This window comes from Linepithema humile, chromosome 1, assembly GCF_040581485.1.
Source record: "Linepithema humile isolate Giens D197 chromosome 1, Lhum_UNIL_v1.0, whole genome shotgun sequence".
In the NCBI taxonomy this organism is placed as follows: domain Eukaryota; kingdom Metazoa; phylum Arthropoda; class Insecta; order Hymenoptera; family Formicidae; genus Linepithema; species Linepithema humile.
The window spans coordinates 33,314,119-33,326,396 of NC_090128.1; the positions used below are offsets into that span (position 1 = coordinate 33,314,119).

The window sequence follows — 12,278 nt, forward strand, 5'->3', positions numbered from 1 at the left end:
ATAGAGAGGAGCAGTTGGTTATTACGAGCGGGAACCTCATAAGCAAGGAGGGCTTTTCCATGTCAGATATATTTTTGGAACGTAAAGATTTGCGATCACTCCCATTCCCACCCCAATCGTGAAATCGCCGGGGCGGCTCGGGGCGTCTCGTCCTGCGATTCCGCGATGAGATTTTTCTAGCGTCGTTATTGATCCTTGGCGGAACTGTCGCGCTTACCTTGTTCCTCGAAACAGTGGAACCCGTGTGGGTGGCCAAAATTGGGTCAGGGCTAACTGAAAGTGTGTCGCGTTCCATTTCCACGCAACGTCCTAGGCCCCGTTACTACGTCCTATTTATACGCTGTCTCTCAAAAATATGATGCTTCATATATTCGTGTCTACGAGCACAGAGGCGTTTTGTCGTGCGCATAGATACGCGTCAGATATTTCCCAATATTTTTGCAGAGGAATGTCATAAATGAATTTAATTTAGGACATTGTTAAAGTATGAAAGGAAAGGTCGGTAGGCGGGGTTGCTTTGAAAACTATATTGATAACATAAAACAACATCGATTTATTCAACACAAATACTTGCACGTTATGATAGAGGTTCGTAGTAATGATAATAATGATCATAATATTCATATATACACGAAATAAGGCACGTTCGATATTACATTAATTAAACGCGCGACGAGCGCCGTGCGCAGGGAACATGCGTTGTTCCGGCGTTGCTCACGTTTATTATTACTATCAACCGTCTCTCTCTCTCCCTTACGATATGCAACATCCCTTACCAAATGTAGAAAATGTCATATATATAATCTGTATAAACGTCCGCGTCGATCCGCACTCGCGTGCGCTATTCATTCACGCCGGCCGGGACCGAGGCGGATTTCCCTCGCGTGAGATTATCCGCAACTCACAAATCACACTCCCTAAAGCTATTCGACATGTGTCTCGCCGTCTCGCATTGGCAAAGTTGCGGCTTTGAAAAACTTAATTAGTCCTAAGATGAGAATTGCTAATTAATCGTATCTAATTAAGCACACACTCGTACACGGGCTGGCGCTAGCTCGCTGTTTCTCTCCCTTATTCTTGCGGAGTCCTTTATGCAATTAAACGTACGTTGTAACATACTCTCGATTAATTTACACGAGAAATCGCAAATCCATACGCGATTCGTTTTTCGTCCACGAAAAGTGCCATCGTAATTTCTTATTATTCGTTGCGACTTCTAAACATCTTATTCGGTTAATTTTCATAGAGCACATATATTTTGTGTGGTACGCATTTTCAAAACTTCTTTTTCAAAAAAGATCTGTACGTAATTCAAATTTTCTTCGCTACATTTTTTTTCGGAGTATTAAATGTATCTTTTTATAAAATTTAACGGAGGACAAAAAGATATGTATAAAATTGCATCACATGATGAAACTCGTAGAATTATGGCATTACGGATGAGTATCTTTATAAAAAATAACAATCATTGATAATTTTACACGTTTTTGCGTACGCAGTGATATTTACGATTTTGTTGGCACGCAAAAATTATTTTCACGAATCGCGTCTTAAACGTGAACATCTGAAAAGAAGCACGTGGATAAAAATGATTAAACTACGCATTCGTAGTTTTAAATTAGACTTTTTTAAGAAAAACATTTTGTAAATTTTTGAACGTGTGACTAACAGGTAAAGACTAATTAATGATTTTAAATTTTAATCTCTATTTTATAGCCTATACGTAGACTATTATCTGTTCACGATTCTCAATCATATTCGCACAATGATATGTAGTTTAAAATTATAACAAAGGACCCATGCCTTATAAAAGCGTACTTTTCGTGAAGTGTTCGTCAGCAGATTTACATATCCAACTAATCGCCGATTAGCGATTGCGAATCGTTCGCGGCAGTTCGCGGGAAGTGAAAACAATCCCGCGGATTAATAACCCGCATATGCTCACATTCACTTAACACTCCCTTAAATCTACTTAGGCGGTACTTATATCCTGAACTGGCATCAAGACATCGTATCTTACACGAATGTACAATCAGAATCAAACGTCCATGTGCCTTCGGAATGTTTCGTCACTCTCTCCTTGCGCATCCCTAACTATTTATCGAATACCTAACTTAGAAACTAAAAAAAAATACATTCTCTTTTTTATGTTACGTCGCCGTCTTCGTTTCATCGTCACAGCGTATATCTGGAATGCAAGAGTCACTTTCGAAGAAGTGGCGAGAAAAAGACTATGAGCGATCAACGAATGCCATCGCGAAATGGTCGAATCGTCGACTGGCGGTGTGCCGCACTGCGTCGTTTGACTTTGACATTTGGAATGGATGTTTAGTGATCGGTTGAAACTGTCGTATACGTCTTTGCGCGATGAAATGGATAACGGATTATCAGCAGAGAAAAATCGCTTGCACACTTTCACCGGAGATTCGAGACAACTTGAAGATAAACCATCTTTAATTACACGCGCAAGCCGTTGCGTGAGAGCAACGCAGTTGTTGGAACGCAACTCGCATTAAGGAAGTTATAATTCTTTTCGCGTTTCTTCCGAACTCGCACTCCGAGAGTCAACATACGACTGTGCAGATATCGTTCAATACGATCTCCTTAAATCATTCGGCACACGCAACTACAAGCTTTCCCTTGACGGCGATGCGTGTTTGCTACTTCAAACACACCAGTCAGCCCGCCGTCGGTTAGAACGGGGATGGGAATACTTTATTACGGGGATACAATTCAAATTTGGCACACTTGACTTTCCTAAAGGATAATCATTGCACATGTTCAGGCTCATCGAAGACATTTTGCAGTTGAGAATTGCCGGCGTCACGATAGAGAGAAATAGGGAAATGTTTCGCTACTTCCCTCGTCTACAATCGACGATTCGCTCGCAAGGATCGACGCGCGGCACGCGTCCGTTCCCACGATGGCACCGAGCGTTCCGCTTCCTTGATCCTCGTGGAAGCGCCAACGATCAGCGAACGAAAGTGACGATCGAGAGCTACTCGATGGTCGATACGATCACGTTCGTCCACGATCCCGTTCGGGCCAATCCCTCGCAATATTCTTAATACTTAGAACTACAACATAAAAGTCAAGACGTAATCGTTTGGAGCGCCACGCGACGCTCGGAAATTATGCTAATTAAATGCGACTTCTCGAGTACAAAATTCCCTAATATTGTCCTCGCGAAAGTTTCGTTGCATCGCGATCTACCTCGTTATTTTCCACATTTCGATCTCGCCGATAAAGAGACCGTCTTGCCTCGTTTCTCGACGAGTTCGTCTAGGAGTTCGTCTCGATTCGAGTGGTCTCGAGCGATTTCGCAGGAATTTCCTTGACAATTTGGGATTTATCTGCCAAAGCGGGTCTTAGCGATCGAGTAACGTTTCCCTGGCAGCCAGGATCCGGCGCGCTCGGGACCGTGACCGAGATTGTGCGAATGACGGCGCGAGTGGGCGCGGTATCACAGCTTCGACGGGTCGTAATTCTCGAAGGACCATCTCTGCCTCGGCGCATTGGATGAGCATTCCTCCATCACCAGTTGCTGCTTGCTCTCCGTGATTGCCAGACACTTGTCGCTGCTGCCGTGCCTGATATGATTAGTCTGGAAATAGAAACATAATAGCAAATAAATTTTCCTTCGAAGAACAGTTTAAACGAAGCATCGAATTGCGTTTGATTGAATTATTAACTAATTTAAAGCGTCAATTTCGAGAAAATAGTTTTACTAGCGTAATCTTTAGCATTATTTTTCAATGAATTTTTAATCTCTATTCAAGATTTGTTCGCAATATATTATTATAAACGATCCATTGAGGGAACGTTGAAGACAATCCATTACCTGAGGATTGTAGATCCATTGCTGGTTGCCTTTACTGCCGTGGCAAGGATACAGGATGACGTCGCTGCCACTGTAGTCCAGGCACGACTCGTCTCGACGGATTTCACCCGTCTTGCTGAGCATCCAGTACTGCGACAAACGATCCCGATTAATACGACCAAGATTCTGACATTACAGGCTTGCCTATCACCAATGATTTTGACAGACGCCATTACGGAGAAAAAAAAACGAATTTGCAAAAAGGACCAACCGGAGGTAAAAAGATCGTTTTTAATAAAATTGATGTACGCGAATATTTTATTTTTACAAGCGTAAAAATTCAACCGGATGAATAAAACATGCATTAAATATGCATAAATTTCTCTCCATATATATTTTACAAAACGTTCGCGCCCGTATTGTTGCAATCTCTCTGGCTCTCTCGCGAAAACAACAATATTCACAATCGCTGGTATCTGGGAAGCGATAAACCGCAGGAATGCAAAAACGTAAAAACTGTTTCGATCCGCTTTTAATCCGTCGCATTGTATTTGTGGGACATGAAAATAAGCGTGACGCGTTCCCGCGAGAGTATTATCGTAGCGTGGCGACTGCGGACAGATGCGAATTCTCGCGGTAACAGGACGGGCCGATCGATTACATGCGCCGCTTGTAAAATAACTTGTCCTCGCACGATCGAGAGCGCGAGAGAGTGCAGCTAACAGTTATTCACTGCGGGCGATGCGCCGGTTTCGCCGGCGAAGTCAAACGCGCGCGCGTCCGAGGCGCGTCAAAGCGATCCGCGTTCCATAATGAGACGCGCGCGCACGCGCGCGATCATCGATAAATCCCGCGGTCTAGTGATCCTTGAAATTGCGCTAATATCCGACCGAACCGTCTGTGCAATTCCAGCCACCTGGAATTGACAGCGGATGCCGGCAAGCCGCGCGTGTCGCCCGCGTAAAGGCGAACTGGAACTTTATTTCCGCGATTACAATTCGGTATCAATCAATTGGCAAATATTGCGAATTCGTACCAATCGTAAGTCGCGAGAGTTGATGGAAATTTTTGAGAAAACGCGGAAGACGCGGGGGATGAATAAACAAAGGCTGGAACTCGTTAGAATTCTGCATATATTCGTGATAATTATCATTGATTTAATATAGCAAGCACGAGCGCGGCGGAGACTATGAATTGGGACGGCGGCTGTCAGAACCGTCGGGTCGACAATATAGTGTTTTGAAGTGCTTTACAAGTATAATTAGGGGATAGTGGGTATACGGGATAACGAGAAGCAAGCATTCACCGGCACACATGCATCATCAAGCATCGTTAGCCATGCACGACCCGCGTTCCATTCTGCCTGAAACTCTCAAATCAGAGAGTGCGTTGCACCGTGCTGTTCGGAGTATGATACAAGTGTGTTACATGTTATCTAAAGCGCGCAACGCTTTGTTTTACATATCATATGTTAATTTTTGCAACAATTGTTAATTTCGGCGCAGTAGAATAGAGTTGGGATTTGACCGCAAGCACTTTGCGAGTACCTACCGTCTCTTTCTTGTTGCTGACATTTTGGCAATAAAATTGCCAAACGTATGTATTTAACAAGATATTTTGCTTTAAAAACAATCATATTTCAAATATATATTAGGACCTTGAATAAGTTCTCGCTGTTTTTTTTGTTAAAAAAAAACATTAATTTAAAATATAAGGCTTACAATAACTTTACTCAAAGTATTGTCCATCATTAGAGACCACTTTCTCCCATCTTTCTGGCAGTAATTGAATCCCCCGTCGAAAAAACGATTCATCTTTTGACGCAATCCATGAATCGACCCATTTTTCGATTTCTTCGAAAGAATGGAAGCGCTGCTCGCTCAAACCATGCGCCATCGACCGAAACAAGTGGTAATCCGAGGGGGCTATGTCCGGTGAATACGGCGGGTGAGGTAGAACTTCCCATTGAAGCGTTTCCAGGTAAGTTTTGACTGGTTTTGCCACATGTGGCCGAGCATTGTCATGTAACAAAATGACTTTGTCGTGTCTCTGCCCGTATAGTGGCCGCTTTTCTTTTAGAGCTCGACTCAAACGCATCATCTGAAGTCGATAGCGAGCTCCCGGGATAGTTTCATTAGGTTTAAGCAGCTCATAATAAATTACGCCCTGCTGATCCCACCAAATGCAGAGCAGAAGTTTCGAACCATGGATATTCGGCTTTGCCGACGATGTTGATGCATGGCCGGGCTTACCCCACGATTTTCTACGCTTAGGATTATCGTAGTGTATCCACTTTTCATCTCCAGTGATGATACGGTGCAGAAAACCTTTTCTTTTATGCCGTTGAAGCAGCAATTCACACATGAGAAAACGTCGTTCAACGTCTCTCGGCTTCAACTCATACGGCACCCAATGTCCTTATCAAGCAATGCCTCCAATTCTTCGTCTTCAAACTTTGTCGGTGCTCCAGAACGTTCTTTATCTTCAAGGTCAAAGTCATTATTTTTAAAGCGCCTAAACCAGTCTCTGCATGTCGTATTCGACAGAGCATTGTCACCATATGTTTCAACAAGAATTCTGTGTGCTTCAGCTGCAGATTTCTTTTGAATAAAGCAGTGCAATAAAATTCCCCGCAAAAACACTTTATTTGGCACAAAAGTAGACATTTTCGCAATAGGTAATTAAACACGTGGTTGACACTGTGGTAAACTGTATCTACTAGAATTTGAGGTTACATATAGTACTACTTAGCTGATGCGTTTCCGTACGAAATTCCATGCACAGAGTGCCGCTACGCCATCTTTTAAGAAACAGCGAGAACTTATTCAAGGACCTAATATGATTATACTGGCAAGCAAATAAAATAGAGGAATCTTTGAAATTATTATATATGATCAATAATAGAATTTTAATATATCTATTTTTTTATTATTAATAAAATAAAATATATTTCAAAGAATTTAAACAAAAATTGTTTACTTGAATTAAATATAAACTGCGTAAAAAAAAGCAGTGGGTGTCAATCTAAAAAAATAATCGAAATCATTCCAGTTTAAAAAATAAATACCTCGTAGTGGAACAAGTAAACGATAAAGTAGCCGTCGGTGTTTAACCTGAAGAATGCATTTATCGCATTATGTCGCGCACGGCTTTCATGATTACAGCGTGACGCGACGCGTTGTTCATATCGTGATCCCCGAGCATAATGCTGATAATAATTCCGTACACGCGCGCGGCCTGGATACGCATTGTAGTCGCCCATAAACGGATCGTCCGGCCACCGCAACGGCTATCTCCTGCGACGCACTCACCTTCCATCCCCGATATGATACGATTATTCATCTTCCATCATCCGCGATCGCGACTGATCCCCGGATCAGCGATGCGCATCCCGGCCGTCGCCGATCCGCTGGTATACACGCATGCACCAGATCGCGACTTTATCAGCGTCACGCGGGCGACGCGACCGAGAGCGTAATTGCCGTGAAACCGCGGCTTAATTGCAACAGCAAACAGCTAAATTAAAGCAGCGCTTTACCAGGCTAAGCAAGCACCGGCTGATTGTGTTTTTGGTTGTAACTGGTTGCCACGGTTGTTAAATGCTGACATGTCTGTACCTGTGGACGAAGTGACACCGCTCGCGCGTGTGTGCTAATGCGGGACTCTATCTCGCGCGAGTGTGAGTTTTAATAACAGACCGCGCGCCGACCGAATGACTGCTGAAGACAAGAGATAAAGTGCGAATTTACGCGACTCGCGGGGATCACACTCGATTTCGAGTGGCAGCTGTAAACTCGCTAATGAAATTAGTGCTGTTATTTGGCGCGCGTATATCACTGTATACCGTTGACACGGATAGAAGGGAAGTTGTTGCGCCAAAGCGACAACACCTTTTATATTGATATATTACATCACACGTTTATGCTCCAAATCGTTGCTCTAAGATAAGATTATATTAGGATGAAATACATATAAAGTACAAAAGATTAAGTCTGAAAAATAATTACAAGACAGTGAAATGGAAAAAAAAAGAGAAAGAGAGATTAAATTGCGAAAGTGTCTAATGCATGCGTTCGAGATAATGCCTGCATCGTGATGTTTTCGCCCTCCCGGCGAATCATGGGAGGCGAAATCTATGATTAGATCAGCCCTACTTTATCAATGTAAGAAATGACGATAGCCCATGAGTAACCGAGCCAAAAGGCGGCAATTGAGGTCATCGCACCGAGGGGCAGCAGGGACGTGGATTGATGAGCACCTGCACCAGATTAGCGACGCTGCTAATCACCCCGAAGCGCAGCGCGATTAGCGCCAGGTTAGCGTGCACGCGAGAGCGCATGGGCGTTCCGGGGATCAACTTTTATGTACAAGTCGCAATTGACCTTCGACCCGGAAGCCATATATTAAACCAGATATGCCACCCGTCCTGCGAACCGATTAGGAAAGCCCCGAGAGAGACTCGGCAGACTTGGCGCTGTTTTATTTTGCGCCCGCGGCTTATGTTGTCGCGGCTTTCTTTCGTGTACCTGATTGCCGCCTTGACGGTGACAGGGGTACAGCCCCACCGGCTGATGCAGATCCTCGGATTTCCCCGGTGAGTCTATACACATCCCGCTAGCGATTTGCCTTATCTGCGTCGGAATTCAACAGAAATTCACACGATTACTGGCAGGTTTAAAGAATATCTCCGCTATCATCGACTCGATATTCCGTGCGCGGCCGCACGGATTTCGCCTGTGGACGAGCCGTTTGTATTTGAGAGATCCAAGCAGCTGGAAGCGCGAACACACATGGCACATAAACGTACGGCGCGTGCGATTAGGCGCACCGCCGTCATTGGAGGGAAACGATATAACGGATCGATATCGCCGATGAGACGGAAACTCGATTTTCTAGTAATTTGGTATGTAGCTCCGATTAGCTCAGCGCCGGAATTATGGGACGCACATTTCGGAACGAACGATCCGTGCGCATTGTTTACTCACGCCGGATTATACGATAATAATTAAGCTAAATATCGGTGGCCTATGCAGCTGCTAATAAGAGCCTGTCGTTCTGCGGCTGCGAGCCGGAACGATCGGCCTCATATAATCTGCAGCGGATTGATATTGGTGGTCATTGCCGCAATATCACAAATGTACAGTTCGTTATTGCCTCCAATTCTTGGCTAAATTATTTCTTCGCGAGTTGAAGTTAATTTCGTGTATTTCCATTCTTCTCGCGTATATTATCAATTTTGATACTGCGATATATATATATATATATATATATATATATATATATATATATAAAGCGTGCTACTTTGCAGCCTACAAGCATACGATAATATTTCAAAATATAGAAACAAAATTGTATTTTTAAGCGCCGATAAAGAAAACTTTGAAAAGCCAAACAAAAATTGAGCAAAAATCGCGTTTCCGTTTCAAACTTTGTGCGCATACACAATTTCACTCAAGCACGGACAGGCGTTTCAGGCGGGACAGTGTGTTTGTGATCAAGGAATTTCTTCGAGCACGGTGACTATTGTACCTGATTTCCACCCTGTCGGTGGCAGGGATACAGTCCGCACGGTTTGTGCAAGTCAGCCTTGCGGGCGGGCGAGTCCAGGCAAGTGTTACCACCCTCGCCGAGATTTCGTACCTGTTTGTTATTAGTAAATTTTTTCACACATTAGTGGCGGTCCCCGCACCATTAGCGATACATTCGAAAAATATATGTACGTATTTAAAAAAAAAAAAAACATCGTCAACAATGTGCCAGACATTTCTAATTGCTGTGCTCGCTGTCACATTTTCTCGATTTGGTTTATTTATATTTCATATTAAAATGATAAATAATTCCTGGTCGAATGAATTAAATGCGATGAATATTTTGCCCGAAATGTCATTATAAAACTGTTGACGCTGTTTTATTTTAATAACAGTATAAAATTACAGGCAATGATACGGATCGCGCCTCTGCGCCTGGAAAATAATAATTGAATTAATACAACTATAAATTACATATACACTTCGGCAATGAGATTCGTTTCCCGCCTTTCACGGCGAATTCTGAAATAGAATATAAAAAGGGCAAAAAACCTGGCTTCCCGCTGCGCGCGATATTTTTTTTTCCCCCCGCTGGCGCAGGTTTGCCAGCAGCGCCTGGAAAAGCCAGAACTGCGCCGACTGCGGATCGCGTTCTCCATTTTTCAAATAGACGGAAACAAATTGAAAATGAGGTCTACTCGTATTTTGTTCGATCCGACGCACGTGTTCGCGACCGAATGTACGGCGTGCGCTTTTTCCTCCGTGAAAATACACTTCGTGTGTGCGCATATATGCCTGCGTATAACAGCACAGGTGCATTCAGTTACGAAAGCTCGGTCAGCAGTCCTGATTTCGGTGCATGCAAGAATTCTGTGGTCGCTGCAGTTTCAACGTGAACATCTTTATCCCGCCCCCTTCCCTCCCGCCCTCCCGCCCCTCGTCTTCCTGCTCGTAGAAGTCGTCTTCGTTGTCGGCGTCCTCGTCGGTCGACTGGAATAAAAACTCGTGATTTATAACTCGGTATCCTGGAGGTCGATAAAATTTCAAAAGCTTCCGCGCTCCGTCGACGTTATTAAGGGCGGCTCGAAGGCTCTTAGTGAACTCGATGAGAAATGTGATCTAGTATTTAGACAACTTTATGGTCCCGGCTCCAACAGTGGCAGAGCGGAAATTCGGAGTAATATAATACCGCGGCGAGTCACGTATTTCGGACATTTCCTGAATTTCATACCTCGTGATTTTATAATCCGACGAGAGGAATATCTCCTTTTCGTTTTTCCTCCGGCACATCCCACTTTCGTCCATACGTGAGGAAGAGGGGAGTCCTGGTAACGGCAATTTTTCTGAGAATATTTCTAGGAAAATCATAAAAACCGCGCGCGAATAGTATTACGGGCACGCCTCGTTAAAAGTCAAATCATGAGATATGGGATTGACGTAAGATTTCAGAGGTTAAACAAAACCGCGCGCCGTGTCGCGCGTTTTTATCATCCTACCCGCGGTTTTGCATAGGAAATCCATGCAGTTCGCGTGGAACGACTCAAAAATCGCGCATACCCCCCGGAGAAATATACGCCCGCCCCGCGCACGTACGTAGAAACACGTTCACCCGAAATTATTCACGTCGTGCACGATTTCTGGACCGTCGCAGAGCCGTGTGAACTATAAATCCAGTCATCCCTTCTCTCCTACGATGGGGAGGAGACCGAGCGTGATTTAGCCGGTTCTCCGGAAGCAAATAAAGAGCAAAAGGGAGAGAGTGACGAAGAGACACAGTAAAGGGCGGTGAAGGTGAGAAATCCAGACGGAGGGACGGTAAGAACATAAGTTTCGTCGGCACACCGGCAGAATTGTTATTTCGCGTACGACGCGAAACAAGTCATCCGAAATCTTCCTTACGGAGATTTTTTTATTGCGACACTGCCAACTTGTTGACGCCATTACCGAAAACGGTAAAAGAATTATGATGAAAAAAAAAATAGCTGAGATTCTGAACACTGTTATCTAGCTTGGAATATGCATTCTTCGGAAAAATTACAGATTTATGTAAAATATTACTACATGTAGCGGCACATATAACTTGCACAATATAGTGTGTCTCGCATATTTTATGTACTTATTAAAAATTCCGCAAATTGTTGAGAATTCTATGAAAAGTTAAAACTTTGAATATATTTTATAATTAAAGTGTAATTAAAATACAAATTAAAATGTAGACAGTAATCAAATCAATTCTGCAAATAATCGCGAGAAATTCTTCGTGCAGTAACACAAGTAAAAATTGTAACGAGTACCTTTATTCGATAATGGCGAGAGAAAATTTGCAACAAATGCGTGTAAATGTATTCCTCCTATTTTCTTAAGTCAATATGAGTGCAGCAATTTTCTCGACGTGGAAGAGCGAATGACCGAATAATCCAGGCTCGGCGAAAGCATATCACTCCCGCCGACACCTGCCGGGTAGCTTAAGCGGTGAAATTGTTATTTCGCGTATGGCGCGAATCGCATTCCAAAGTGCGCGGCCGCGTAAATGCTTCTTCGCAAAAATGTGCATCCATCCTTTATACATTCCTTCTTTTTCCATCGCTTTTTTCCGCGATGCTTCCCTTTAGTTTCCCTATTCCGCCCACTGGTGGATGCCGGTGTCAGTGCGCTTGGAGAGAAAAAGAAATAAAAAAAGAAAAAAGAAAGAAAGAAAGAAAAAAAACAAAAAGTATGGCAAAACGCATTCCTTGTCCTATCCCGGGGAAAACGTGAGTGGATCGCAACAAACGACAAGGCAGGCAGCGGGGGTGGAGGGGGAGGCAAAAAGGGGGATTGGTCGATAGCATCCGAGAGCCCCCGAACTATTCCGGATTCCGTTGCTTTTTATTATCATGTTCGATCGGAATATTGCCCTCACATGGCGGGTGCGCGCGTGTACATACCGC

General features: G+C 43.7%; 1 protein-coding gene across 8 annotated transcripts in view; it reads right to left on the reverse strand.

Moving 5' to 3' along the window:
- Positions 1-533: 533 nt before the first annotated feature.
- Positions 534-12,278, reverse strand: part of Pgant9 (polypeptide N-acetylgalactosaminyltransferase 9) — a 214,801-nt gene continuing 203,056 nt past the window's right edge. For 7 of the 8 annotated variants that reach the window (XM_067347565.1, XM_067347562.1, XM_067347563.1 and 4 more), the window contains 3 exons: positions 9,350-9,460; positions 3,842-3,970; positions 534-3,604 (listed from right to left, as the gene is read on the reverse strand). In XM_067347565.1, the coding sequence (XP_067203666.1) occupies positions 3,464-3,604; positions 3,842-3,970; positions 9,350-9,460 (381 nt within the window). In that variant the 3' untranslated portion in view covers positions 534-3,463. Of the gene's footprint in view, positions 3,605-3,841; positions 3,971-8,346; positions 8,452-9,349; positions 9,461-12,278 lie in introns of all 8 variants that reach the window. The other variant, XM_067347569.1, reaches the window with a different exon arrangement.